At 41.0% G+C, this 14,988-nt stretch overlaps 1 protein-coding gene across 2 annotated transcripts in view; it reads left to right on the top strand.

Moving 5' to 3' along the window:
• Window positions 1-5,892, top strand: part of opn7b (opsin 7, group member b) — a 55,335-nt gene extending 49,443 nt beyond the window's left edge. For both annotated transcript variants that reach the window (XM_061753769.1, XM_061753683.1), the window contains one exon: window positions 916-5,892. In XM_061753769.1, coding sequence (XP_061609753.1) covers window positions 916-1,413 — 498 coding nt within the window. In that variant the 3' untranslated portion in view covers window positions 1,414-5,892. The remainder of the gene's footprint in view (window positions 1-915) is intronic.
• Window positions 5,893-14,988: the final 9,096 nt, after the last annotated feature.

Raw genomic sequence — 14,988 nt, 5'->3', positions numbered from 1 at the left:
GTTACTTAGTTGAGAAACATTCTTATGCCTCCACATCCCTCCATGTTTGACCCACCAGAGCCAGAATCCAATCCTACCTGAGAATAAACCTCTCAGTCTGTTGTAGAGTGGTATTTTTCTTCCTTCCATTTATAAGTTAGCAATATGTAGTAGTCGAGCTAGCATAACCTAATGTTAGCCACTTAAAACTATATAGCAAACATTTTTAGTCACTGCTTTAGATAGTTTTCTCAAGTTGTTGTTTAGTGGGGAGGTCTCATGCTCGACTACATGTATTCTTTTTGTATCACAACAACAATTCAGTATTTTCACATTATCCTCAAAAATGTCTAATGTATTGAAAAAAAAATCTGTTAATTAACATTATATGGTCTTTAACAGCGGGACATGTGTTTTTGAGTTTATCCATCCATCCATCCATTTTCTGAGCCGCTTCTCCTCACTAGGATCGCGGGCGTGCTGGAGCCTATCCCAGCTAACATCGGGCAGGAGGCGGGGTACACCCTGAACTGGTTGCCAGCCAATCGCAGGGCACATACAAACAAACAACCAATCGCACTCACATTCACACCTACGGGCAATTTAGAGTCTTCAATTCATGCATGTTTTTGGGATGCGGGAGGAAACCGGAGTGCCCGGAGAAAACCCACGCAGGCACGGGGAGAACATGCAAACTCCACACAGCCGGGGCCGGGGATTGAACCCCGCTCCTCAGAACTGTGAGGCTGGCGGTCTAACCAGTCGTCCGCCGTGCCGCCGTTTTCGAGTTTAGAGACAGTCAAATTAAGTTTACATGTAGAGATGAGCTCATCCCGAAAATTCACCCAAAAGCGGAACATCCCGAACTTTTTGTGAATATGAATTTGTGAATGTTTAGAAGTCTTTATATTGGCACGATTTTTGTTTTGTTTTTAGCTGTCCGTGGCAGTTTGCATCGGTTTCCTGACAGCATGGAGTCCATATGCGATCGTGTCCATGTGGGCGGCATTTGGTAACCCCTCGAACGTGCCACCCATGGCTTTCGCAGTGGCTGCTATCTTCGCCAAGTCCTCTACACTTTACAACCCTATCGTCTATCTGGTTTTTAAGCCCAACTTCCGCAAGTTCCTCTGTCGCGATGTAGCCCTGTGCAGAAGGTCGCTCTGCGGGTGTTTGTGTCAGCACAACTCCACCCAGAAGGGAACGTGCAGGCGACCTCACCACAAAGAAGAATGTAACTCTACGCGCTTTTCCAACGGGCTACTGGAAAACCATGGCACATGCAGACACTGCCCTTGCCCTGAGATTACTGCTACAAGGGAAAACTGTATCGACTACAGCCCTCAGCAGACTGCCACAATGCTCCGAGGGTCGCAGCATAGTGAAGTGGCTGTCAGTCAACTCTCCAATGAGCAGCAGAGTGACTTCCTCTAGATCAAACTGGCAATTAGCAAGCAAGTGGGAAGAAAAGACAGTGGATGAGAAGAGCAAGTCAGGACTTCAAAGGCCAAAGTTTAAAGAACTTATTTCACGCCTCAAATATAATAAATAATACACAGTTCCAGTCATGCAACGACCACCATGCAAGCAGATAAAAGTCAAATCAGGTACTGTGAACATGCAACGATCCGATCGGATGACAGATCAACTTTAAGAGGACTTGTGAAATGATGATGAGATTTAGAGAGAAGAGTTCTCGATAAACCACCTTTAATATATTTATTATGAATAATGTATTTGATGCTGTATTTCGTTTCTATATTTATTGATGCATGCCTCAAATTGGAAGACATCATGGTTTGTTTTGATGTGAAAAGAGGATTTTTCTTTCAAGGTATCAACTCATTTGAAGGAGGGAACCAAGCACCCATAATTGTTTATTTGTCAGCAGGTCTCCAGGAAAAGATACTGTATGTTGTATTCCTTATGTACTTGGTAGGAAAAACTCAGGACATAAAAACGCCACAATCAGATTCAGTAGTTAAATTTTACATTTTCTTGAAGATCATCTCTTTAATAATAATAATAATAATAAGCTACAAATCTTGAATTGTACAAAAGATGTATTGCACTTTGACAAAAAGTAGTTAATAGTAACATTCTGACATAATTAATGTTTTGTTTTTCTTGGAAGAATCACAAAAATGAATACAAAGAAAAAGAATACGTAATCATCACTAATATTTCTTCCAGTCGCAATGTAGCCATCGTGACTTGCATTTATTTATTATTATTATTCTTTTAAATGTTATGTTGAGCTTTGATTAGAGAGTGCTGGCTCTTAGCATGCTGGACATGTCTGATGAGCTTAAGGGGGGGTATGCCAACATACTTTGGCATGAAAGAAATAAAATCAAGAACAAAATCAAAAACAGCAACTCTGCAGCTGTGTGGAGTTTTAAGGATGATTTTTTTTGTCTTTTTTTCATAGCTTTGTTTTGTTTTTATTTTTTTATTTAATATATTATTTTAATACATCAACTTTCAGGCCTTTGAACAAGAAGAATTTTAAAATAATGTATTCTGCCAACTATTGAAAAGTAACATGATTTGCTGGCCGTCTATCCGTTCTCCCAGAGCTCCAAAATTAACTTTGTTTACCTTGAAATTGTGTTTTACTTTGTGTAAGAGATAAAAAATAATAAGATCATAAACTGTTCCAAAGAACTTTGAAATATACTGTATCGCTTTCATTATCATTGCTTTTGTGATCTGATGCACAAACAAGAACAATAAATATACCATCCCTTGATTTTCTGTAGCGCTTATCCACATCAGGGCCACAGTTAAGCTGACTTTAGGCCACATGCAGTACGAGAAGTATTTTTTCAAGATAATATAGAAAGAGATATTCCCTTTGCTTCTATGCATGCATACAGGTTGCTTCCTTTAATTATCTCCCATGGCTCAAAGGAAAGAGTGGGACTGTTGCTAAGTGATAGGATTAGTTTAAGAAGTCATGAGAAACATGAGAATTACAACTCTTAACAGAATTCCATTTAAGACTATATAATGCCCAGAGAAGGTAATTCAACATCAGGAGCTCAAAAAAAAAATCAGCTATGGAGGAGAAGACTTGCCAACACAAATCCTGTTTCTTGTTTTCAGGACAGATTGCACTTTCGTGATGTTTCCGCTGCGTATTGACTTGAACTTCAGAACCACTTGACATTTTCCTCTCTCTGCTTGTAATTGAATCGTTTGCTTTTATTGACTGTTCTCTGGCTTTTCATGTACTGTACTTCCCTCCTTGGGTGTGTACCCAGTGCACATTTATTATAAAGCACTTTTTTTTCCACCTGAACATATGAATTTTTGATTCTCCTTTGCCATAACAACTACACAAACTGTGACATAGATTTTCTAATTTCAACTGGCCGCCCTTCATTGTGTTTACTTGAAAGACACGTCTTGTACTTTCTGTGTTTTGTGTTGTAAATTAGTTTGACTGAGCGGGGGGGGGGGCACTGTGGCTGTATCAAATGAAACAAATCAGAGGAAAGAATCCGTTATCACAAGGCTCTGTTGTGTGCGGTGAGATCACGGTACGCCATTGGCTGACACCTATGCATGTGAATGACTTCACACTTGCAAATATAAACAAACAAAAAAAGCTATGTTTGATATGCTATGACGTTAAGGCTTACCAGAATGATACAAAATGTATATGTCCATATTTGTTCTACTGTGCACCTTACAAGAGCCTGCTCTCTGTAGAATATAGTAGGATTTCATATAGAAATTAATGCAGTTTTTGTCCCGACTCTGTTCATCTTAGGAAAAAGTGCCTCGCTTTTTTTGTATGAATTCCTACTAAATTCTCACGAGATCGAGCGGCTTGTGACAGCATGTGATGCAAGGTCACACACTGCTGCATGTTGAATCTTTGAAAACACTATTTGGTTGTACTTTGCGTGAAAGAAATGAGGATTCTTGATGTTAAGGAGGGAATTTTCACAAATGATGAGAGGAATTCAAGATCCATTTTCTACTCATCACTCAACCAAAGCTCACGGTCACCTTCGCTTTTCAATCATGTGATCATTATTTGGTTGGAGGAGGAGCTAAAGTCTTGAAATGGAAAGACTAGTAGACTGACTCGTGTTCATTTGAGTTCCTTTGGTTTTTTTTCTGTACAGCCTTAAACATTTAATATCAGCTATGTTCAAATCTCCTTAGATGTTGATTCAAATTGGCGGCAGTAAACGGTGAAATGAGACTTAATCCCCCCCCTCCCCCCACCCCCAACCCACATCTGTAGCAGCCACACGCCACACAGTAATTCACCATTTTTTCATCAAATGTATCTATTCAAACACTCAGTAAGCACATATGGACATATACACCCCCAACCCACCCCCAACCCACATCTGTAGCAGCCACACGCCACACAGTAATTCACCATTTTTTCATCAAATGTATCTATTCAAACACTCAGTAAGCACTGGAACAAAACTGGGCTCTTTTGTTAAAAATACGTCGGCTGCGTGCGTCTGCGAGAGTACGACCATCCAGTGTAACCTGCCCCCTCTTGCAGAGTTACGCCATGGAAATACACAGCCCTAATTTGTCGACCTCCAACATGGCAGCGGCGGGCGTGTCCAGAGATGCCTGATGTCATGGGAAAACTGTAAACTTTAACAACATTCATAGCAGGACTTGGGTTGTATGGATATAAAAACCACAAAACATAAGCATGAACTTTTTTTTTTTTTTTTTTTTTTAACTTGAAGCTGGAGTTCAGCAGACTTCAGCTTCATTGACAGCTATTTGAGTCCAATGATGGATTTTGCTAAACTACAAATCACCTAAATTAACCAGTTATAATGCGAAGAGAATTTCACCATGGGAGATTTTGTCTAAAACATAATTGCCGCATCTGTTAGTCTGATTAATTTTTTTCTACCTCCAACATTTATCATTGAATGTATCGGTTGTCAAGACTGACTGCTACTTTATCAACCGAGCTTTTTGTAATGTCAATATTGTGCTGAAATGTCAAGGGTGCAAAAAAAAAAAAAAAAAAGCATGATACGGTGATCATGTGGCGCAGCATCAAAATGTCGTCTGCTGTTGCACAAACAAGCAGGGTATTAACAAAAATATTCGATGCTACAATACATTACCTTCGAAATTCTTCTGTCAAAAAAGTAGTCTAAAGTGCTTGTTGAGCCAATTTGAGACAGAAAACGAAAATATTTTACAGATTACTCAACTTTATGTAAGTATTGTCCTGTGAATAGGCCAAAAAATTTAAAAGTACTCCACTGTATCATATGTGTATATGTAAATACAAATATACGGATATTTGGAAGCTCCATTTTTATGGCAGAAACAAGACAGAATGTGATGTGTTGTAAGAACATTGTTTGTATATGGAAAACAAATGTACATTGAAAGAAAATGTTCATGTCATTATGATTATTGAAATTATTGTTGTTAAGTTTCAGTTGCACTGTAAAAAAAAAATACATCTTTTTGGTTCTTGTTTTCTTTTTTAATAAAAAGAACACTTTCAGATGGATATACTGCTGTGCTCATAAGTTTACATGCCCTACATTTATATTATTTGTCATGGGATTCAAATGAAATTGTCCGGCAATTTGGAATAGCGCAACCATTATATGAAACTTAGTAATAAGGAAAACAATGAGATGGGCACCGTTCAGGGTGATATTTGTGTCATATTTCCCAATTCTTCCCAGGTATGTAAACTTATGAGCACAACTGTCTCGAAGGCCAAGACAAATTCGCAGTTGTCTAGGGTGCAGCTGAATGATAAATAAATTTCATAAAGAATACCATGAATCTCACGACTTCTATCATTTGTCCTGACACAAGCAAAGTGGTAAGTTGTAACGCCGTCTTTTTAAGTAACAGTGCCAACATTATGAGACTGCAGTGGAATCAGGAGGTTGCCCAACGTCGTACAAGGGACGCCATCATACCTTTACGCGACTGCATATTATTAACATTGATTTTCCTGTTAGTCGTACAGGCCAAAAGGATCATAAATACATTTCAAGCAAAACAAACGTATGCAAGAAGTTAGCAACAAGTAGCCATATTTTCTGTCTTATCTGATGACATAAAATCCTGACCCAGTAAATCTGCCAATAGTGATCAAGGACACAGTATATAGCTGTGATTGAATGGCGCCCAAAGTCAGCTGGGATAGGCTCCAGGCATTATACAAAATGGATGGATGGACACGGTAAATAAATGTCTTTGTCACCGCAGCGATGTACGGCTTGTGGTGCATATTAAGTTCAGCCAAGTTTGAGAAAATACTCTTAGTCTTTCCATACATTGGACTAACGCTACTTTTTTGGTTTGGGTTTCTGAATTATATTTCTCCTTACATTGCCTTTTTCTAGATTCAGTGTAGCTGCTCTGACGTGACCTATAATATCCAAATTACCATTCCAATTTGCCTCTGTGCCAGAATAATGGCACTCAATTATTCTTTTCTTTTCTTTTTTTTTTTTAGCACAGTTTTACATCTGTAAATGCATTATGAAATAGGTTCATCTGTTCATTTTCTTTAATCTATTATCCATAATCCTGCTAGGAATGATGGGGTTCTGTCCTGGCAGATTTACAGTGAGGACCCTGTTAGATGGCCTGTCAATTATGTCCGTACTGTGCCGACACATCCGGACAAACAACATTTGACAATCCCATTTACACATATACTGGAGATAATTTAAGAACCTGAGCAAGTACAGGGAGATCATGCAAATTCTACACACAAACACAAACAATTATCTGCCTTCTTCCTTCAAGCAACAGTACCAATCACTTTCCACTGTGCTACGTAGTGTAAAAGTTGCTGACACCCCCCGAGTGTGCATCGAGAGCAGTAGATACAAGTGCTCAGTTTTGATTGACACTGCAGAAAAGTATGAAAATAACCATATGCTTTTGATTATTATGCTGTTTGTAGTTCACATTGGTGTACAAATGCATGCTGAGAGGTATTGTATTTCTAATATTCTGCTTACGTGACGATTTGGGGGAAAATATTGCAAAATATTTGAGTCAGTTATTATATTTGATCACAAACTTACACTTTAAAATGGCTCGGTTTGGGTTCATGTGTACAATGACTCCAAGCAATTGGCTCAGAAAACTGAAAAATCAAAGAAAACAAACCATCCTGTCATCTTCCATTGTAGATGGAAGATGACATGAATACAAAAAAAATTGCATTTGCTCACTCTAACAACAAGTGTAAAAGTGGTGGAGACCGCTGTATTAAAAAAAATAATAATAAAAAATGGTTTTGTACGGACTTTGTATCGGTCCGTTGTGGTAAAGAAAGAGCTAAGCCGAAAGGCGAAGCTCTCAATTTACCGGTCGATCTTCGTTCCTACCCTCACCTATGGTCATGAGCTGTGGGTCGTGACCGAAAGAACAAGATCCCGGATACAAGCGGCCGAAATGAGTTTCCTCCGCAGGGTGTCCGGGCTCTCCCTTAGAGATAGGGTGAGAAGCTCGGTCATCCGGGAGGATCTCAGAGTAGAGCCGCTACTCCTCCTCATTGAGAGGAGCCAGATGAGGTGGCTGGGGCATCTGATTCGGATGCCTCCCGGACGCCTCCCTGGTGAGGTGTTCCGGGCATGTCCCACCGGGAGGAGACCCCGGGGACGACCCAGGACGTGCTGGAGAGACTACATCCTTCGGCTGGCCTGGGAACGCCTCGGGATCCCCCTGGAAGAGCTGGATGAAGTGGCTGGGGAGAGGGTAGTCTGGGCGTCCCTGCTGAAGCTACTGCCCCCGCGACCCGACCCGGATAAGCGGTAGAGAATGGATGGATGGATGGGTTTTGTACTTCAGGTAGTTCTGATGCTTTTCACTATAGAAAATTCGGGAATGCAACACAAGCCCAAAATGAAGTTTGAAGTGATGGAATTGGAAGTGTTAGTGGAAAAGGCAAACAAACATTTTACTGGGTTATAGAAAATGAATCCATCGTGCCGATAATTTTGATTTTCAGCTACCTCTTCCCGTGTGCATGCCAATTGGGTGTGCAGTTATGTGCCCGTGCTACGTAACACTGCATTTAAAACTTGAGCCAAATCGCTCAGGATAATGTTTAATTCGAATGCAATTACATCTGTAAGAACCATTTGATAAAATCACATGGAACTGGCCCGCACGGTAACCGAATAGATGCTGCAAACATAAGGGGTCTTTGCTATTCTCAGGCGCTTACAGTGGGAGGAAAAAGTATGTAAACCCTTTGTAATTTCTTAAATTTATGCATAAATTGGTCATAAAATGTGGTCTGATCTTCATCTAAATGACAAGAATAAACAGAGTCTGCTTAAACTAAAACCACTCAAACAATTATATGTTGAAGCTTTTTATACTCATGTATGTACGTATGTACTTCTAAACTAAACATTCTGAGCGTAGTTTGATGTCACCCTGAAGAGAGGTCACAATTCTGTCTGTGATTTTCCCACTAAAATTGAATATCTGATACAGCTCTTCACGGCCCTAATGTATAACTTTTCCTTCCTAAACGAGTCTAACGTATTAACTTGGCAGCTTTGAGAGGATTTACTTGACAGTTGGACGTGATCCGGCTGCCTCACCTTAACAGGACCCTGCGGAACACCATCTGCCACAATACGTTGCCAGATCCACAATGAGTGAAAAGGTACACAATTATGTATTGAACGACATTAATTAGCCTTGATTATGTCACTTATGAATTTGATTTGACTATAATAAAGTGTGCCCTCTGTTTGTAATTAGTTCGTAGTTCCCGTATGTGTGAGCTATTTTCCCCTTCAGATTATCATAAGGATTTTAAATGACCCTAATAGTGCTTGGCAAATACTTGGATTAGTGAGGAGATGAGATATAATATCCAACAACAAAAAACTCCTTTCATTAAAGACAAAATTATTTTTTGCCATATTCTTTCTATGTACGTGACTCATCATTGATATCACCAAAGCTGGTCTGTCGTCTAGTCTAATAAAGTCCCATATGTTCTTTTCCCCCTGATCTTAATTATTCCCTCGTAATGTGAAAATGTTTCTGGTGGGGCCTAGACCAGGCATTTGTCGCCCATGGGCAGACTAACTGAAAAAGAAACAGTTCATTCAGCCCGACAGTCCTTGTCTTTGCTCCCACAGTCTGCACGGAAAATTGAGCCAAGTTACGATGCTTTGCCAGTATAAATAACTTAATTTTTCAACATTTGTATCCTGTCTCCCCAGAAGTGAACATGCCATCCACTCACACAGGATATTAGTCCAATTTTATTTTTGGTCTGACAGTATGGTTAATTTGATTAGACAATTCTAATAAAATTACTTTTACGGTGAAAACTATTAAATGCTGTTAAAGCTCACTTGACGATCCATTTTCTTTTTTTTTCTTTCTTTTTATTTGTCAGCTACAATTAACTTAATGAAATTGAAGGCATACAGAGAGCACCGTGCAAAAATGCTGCAGTGCTCTGAAATGCCAGAAGGAAAAAGCTCCCCTTCTCATATGACTCAGAATATTTTACTTTCTTCAAAATATGATCATCTTTGCTGAGACAGTTAACCCGAAACTAAGAACTGAGATGACAACACAAATATTTGCCTCTTTACTGTCATAAACACATGCACACAATTTTTTTCCTCTGCATTTAGGTCATCAACAGTAGAGGACAACGCAAACACACTTTTAATGGCGCATTATTTGTAACATAATAAGGCTGATGTTGACGCCAGAGGTGGTCTGTCTTTGAGCATATACACAAAAATCCAGGGAAAGAAAATTGAAAAAAAAACAACTGTTTAGCACTTCTGCGCATGCTTGGTTAGGGTATTTTTCTGCATTCTGTTTTTGTAACTGCTGCTGTCGGGTTGAAATCAGGTGGCTGACTTGATCATTCACAAAAGTCTTGTGTTGCTCTCATAGTATGCTTTGGGTCACTATCCATCTAAATCTTGATACACTATACTAGAATTTTTTTCCAACTATGTTTATGACATCTCTGTTGGGATATTATTACATAAATACCATACTCGTTGTAGCTTCGTCACTCTGTGTTATTTGCATAACTGTTGTTGTTCACTCCTGGCCACTTAGGTGCTTGAGGACTCTGCACCATTTGCACAATTATTGTTGTTTGACAATTATCGCACTACTAATCACTTTAAATTGCTTGACGACTGCATCATTTGCACATTTGTCATTGTATCACCACATTTGCTACACTTTCATTGCTCAATGACTTGACCTTGGGAGTGAATCAGCTTTTGTCTAGGATGGTTGTCTGATCACTAACCACACCGGGCAACAACAACAACACCCTATTGTTGGCCACCATTAGGGGACACACCGAACGAGGCCTAAAGTGGGAGGCTCCACAAGCTAAAATGTAGAACTGAAGAAGCCTTTTGGATTGAAGGTGTAACTTCTTCAACAAACGAGAACTGTCCAGTTGCCTTGATTCAACCTTTGCAGCCTCATTTTGCTAGGCGTAATGAGTGAACCACAACCAATACATCTACTACAATATGCAGTTGTTTTTGTGGTGTTGTACAGATACAGTACTAGATTCAAAATAATTGTATCATTGTGAAATATTTACAACCATTACTGCATGTTTACTGTACTTTTTACTTACATTAATCTTCTACACTGCTTATTCTCATAAGTGTCACGGGTGCGCGGGAACCTATCCCAGCTGACTCCGGGCGAGAGTTGCCAACCAAATGCATATATCAACAAACAACTATTCACACTCTCATTCACCTATGGACAATATAGACAACCTGACATGCATGTTTGTGGAATATTGGCCAGTGTTTGGATACAATTTTGATCTTTATAAGAAGTATTCCTTCTTTGTTTTGCATCTTAATTACCATCTGTCATTGAATGAAGAAAAAAAATATGACCTTTAGCAACACAAAGTTAAAGCAATTTTTATAAAACACATTAGTAAACTAGTACGGTCATAAAGATGGTGTACTAGGGATAAAATAATCTTTCAGTGGCTACAGCTAATGATCAGTGCTTAACTCATTCACTGCCAGCCTTCCCAGTTAACATGGATATTTGACATCTAAAGCAGTGAATGTGTTAAGGCAGTGCAGTAAAATAAAAAGCTAGTAAATACACAAATGGTCACCATTCATTCTTGGAGACATAAAAAAAAACTCTGGTTTGTTTGTTTCAATAATTTAGATGTTTATTTTTATCAGTCTGTCTGTCTGATCCTATTGACCGAAACTTTGTGTGTTTGTTTTTCTATAATTGAGAGTTTTCTTGGCTTGGTTTTGTGCTCATGTTCATGTTTTCTATATCCTGAGTAAAGTATTTTGTGGAGCAACTCTCAAATCTCCAATGGCTCGGTCGGGCCCGCTCAAGTCAACAGTGGTGCCACACTGCCAAGGTTTCAGCATCTCCAGCGTTTCCTTGACAGCAGTCAGAGGTTCTGTATGAACTTCTTGCTCCTCACATCTGACAATGTCCTGAGGTCAACGCAAAAAAGGAATGGCTGCGCCCATGCTCCTTTCCTCATTTGGTCATTTTCAAAATCCAAAATTGACCATTGATGATTATATTCATCCAAGTCTACCCTTGACCGCGGGTCAGCATATCCCAGCTAACTCATACAAGAGGCAGTGTACACCATGGACAGATGACAAGTGAATCACTGGACTGACCCGTAGCCGGCAGCCATGAATGAAGGGTGTGTGCAGGCCATGGCAGATGACTAGGATGTTTTGTAAGGACAAAAGCTTTGGTCTTTTCTCGCAAAACAATCTTTTGATTTGGACTGTAGAAAATCACGTGAATGATACTTTAGATACATATACAGCATCCCAGACAGAGAGAGAGTCGTGATTGCTGCAGATTGTAATGGACATGTTGGTGAAGGAAACAGGGGTGATGAAGAAGTGATGGGTAAGTTTGGCATGTTGGAAAGGAACTTCGAGAGACAGATGGTGGTAGAGGTTGCAAAAAGGATGGAATGGTTGTAGTGAACACTTTCTTCCAGAAGAGGCAGGAACAAAGGGTGACCTACAAGGGCGGCGGTAGAAGCACGCAGGTGGATTACAATTTGTGCAGATGATGTAATCTGAAGGAGGTTATTGACTGTAAGGTAGTGGTAGGGGAGAGTGTGGCTAGACAGCATAAAATGGTGGTGTGTAAGATGACACTGTGGTGGGGAGGAAGATTAAGAAGACAAAGGCAGAGCAGAGAACCATGTGGTGGAAGCTGAGAAAGGAAGAGTGTTGTGCGACTTTTTGAGAAGAGAGGTGTGACAGGCTCTCGGTCGACAGGAGGAGCTTCTAGAAGACCGGACCACTACAGCCAAGGTGATCAGCGAGACACTGACACAGGAAAGGGGAGAAGGAGACTTGGTGCTGGAAACTCAAAGTACAGGAAATCATACAAGGAAAGAGGCTAGCTAAGAAGAAGTGGGACACTGAGAGGACCGAGGAGAGGGGAAAGGAATACATGGAGATGCGACGTAGTGCAAAGGTAAATGTGGCAAAGGCAAAACAAGAGGCATATGATGACATGTATGCCAGGTTTGACACTAAATAAGGAGAAATAGATCTATACAGGTTGGCCAGACAGAGGGCTAGAGATGGGAAGGATGTGCAGCAGGTTAGGGTGATTAAGGATAGAGATTGAAATGCGTTGACTGGTGCCAGTCGTGTGCTGGATAGATGTAAAGAATACTTTGAGGAGTTGATGAATGAGGAAAATGAGAGAGAAGGAAGAGTAGAAGAGGCAAGTGTGGTAGACCAAGAAGTGGCAATGATTAGAGGATGAAAAATGGAAAAGCAGTTTGTCCTGATGACATACCTATGGAGATATGGAAACATTAGGAGAGGTGGCTGTGGAGCTTTTGACTAGCTTGTTTAACAGAATTAGAGCAGGTGAGAAGATGCCTGAGGAATTGAGGAAAAGTGTGCTGGTGCCCATTTTTAAGAACAAGGGTGATGTGCAGAGCTATGGGAACTACAGAGGAATGAAGTTGAGGAGCCACACAATGAAATTGCGAGCAACGGTACGGTTTAATGGCTACAAAGAGTACCACAGATGCATTATTTGCCTTGAGGGTGTTGATGGAAAAATACAGAGAAAGTCAGAAGGAGCTACATTGTGTCTTTGTCGATATAGAGAAAGCCTATGACAGAGTATCCAGAGAGGAACAGTTGTACTCCATGCGCAAGTCTGGAGTGGCAGAGAAGTATGTTAGAATAATACAGGACATGTATGAGGGCGACTCTAAATTGTCCGTAGGTGTGACTGTGAGTGCGAATGGTTGGTTGTTTACATGTGCCTTGCGATTGGCTGGCAACCAGTTCAGGGTTTACCCCGCTTCCTGCCCGATGATAGCTGGGATAGGCTCCAGCACGCCCACGACCCTAGTGAGGAGAAGCAGCTCAGAAAATGGATGGCTGGATGGATGGACAAACTGAAAATAGGACATCTGAACTGAGAGAGATTTTTATTTTTATTTTTTTCAATGTGTCTGTGACAGTTAAATATCCTTATGTCCTTATGTAAAACTCATTGCAGGAAATGAGGCAGAATTGCATTACTGTGGTAACTTACAAAGAGCACCTTGTGTCATATCATATACAACACTGAGCTGTTATAAAGTTTCAAGAGGAAAACTTGAACTTTGTGACAATTTTGTTTGCATTTTAAAGAAAATGATGAAATGAGATAACACAACCACAAGAGTTACTACATCGGAGGTTGTCTAAGCTCAAGGGAAATTGGCAGTAATAGTGGTTCAGTACTTTGCCTTAAAGACTTGGCTGCTCTGGCCCCCAAAAGCCCCGAAAATGAGCATTGTTTTCTGGTTGGTCGTTGAGATGCTGTTGTACTTTCATGGAGAACTGAGGGACCCTTTAAACAATGGACGTCCCTGTGTACAGCACTGTTGTGTGTGTGTGTGTTCCGGGTTTTGTCTTCCCCCCTGTTTCACACACACCTGCTCCTGTGAGCATCTTCACCACCTGTGCCTCGTTCACCCTAATTACCCCTTGTATTTAACCTCGTGTCTCATTCCCTCTCGTTGCCAGTTCGTTGTACCTTGTCGTCGCGTTCCAGCATTCCTTGTTTCCACGTCACAGTCTCACAGTCAGACTTGACCCTGTTCCGATTATCGACCTTGCCTCTTTGCCTCATGTTTTTGGATACTGTTGCCTTTCTTGGATTGCCTGCCTGTGCACCGACCTATGCCCGTCTATTAAACCTCTCTTTTTGGAAACTGTCCATTTGCTTTGGAGTCGTGCTTTGTTGGGTCCTATCCTCTGTTCCGTTCATGACAGAACGAACTGGCCATAACATGGACCCAGCAGACACAGACCCGGTGCGCAAAGCCCTTCAAGCACAGGGTCAACGCCTCTCGAAGCAGGATGAGCAGATTGCTGCCCTCCACCTTCAGAGGGACTGTCAAGGCATCAGGACAATATGATGAGACAGGTAGCCTCGCAGTTTGAACTTCTTTTGAAAATTATTCAAGAGAAGGAACCAGTTGGCACCACACCCAATACCGCCACGGTATTTCCATGTGAAGTAGTCACCATGCAGCCACCTGCCACCTCCGCTGCTGTCTGCCCACAGCTCTCTCGACCGGAGAGGTTCTCTGGAAATTCTGGGAACATTAAGCCATTCATCACGCAGTGCGAACTCCACTTTGAGCTGCAGGCAGCTGCCTTCCCCACCGAGCGAGCAAAAATCGCTTTCGTCATTTCCCACCTGACTGGTCGTGCGGAGGCGTGGGCTACTGCTGAATGGAGCCGCAATTCCGCCGCGTGTCATTCATGGGCTTTTTTCGTAAAGACTATGGAGCAAATTTTTCAATTTTCCACTCCAGATCGTGAGGCAGCTCGCTCCCTTGTCACCTTACAACAAGGCAAGCGCAGGGTGTCAGATTACGCGATTGAGTTTCGCATTCTAGCAGCTGAGAGTCATTGGAATAATCGGGCGCTACTCGATGCCTTTTTTCAAGGACTA

The sequence above is a fragment of the Phyllopteryx taeniolatus genome, chromosome 1 (assembly GCF_024500385.1).
Source record: "Phyllopteryx taeniolatus isolate TA_2022b chromosome 1, UOR_Ptae_1.2, whole genome shotgun sequence".
Lineage (NCBI taxonomy): Eukaryota > Metazoa > Chordata > Actinopteri > Syngnathiformes > Syngnathidae > Phyllopteryx > Phyllopteryx taeniolatus.
Note: the sequence above shows the minus strand (reverse complement) of the source record. Positions and strands in the feature narration are given on the sequence as shown.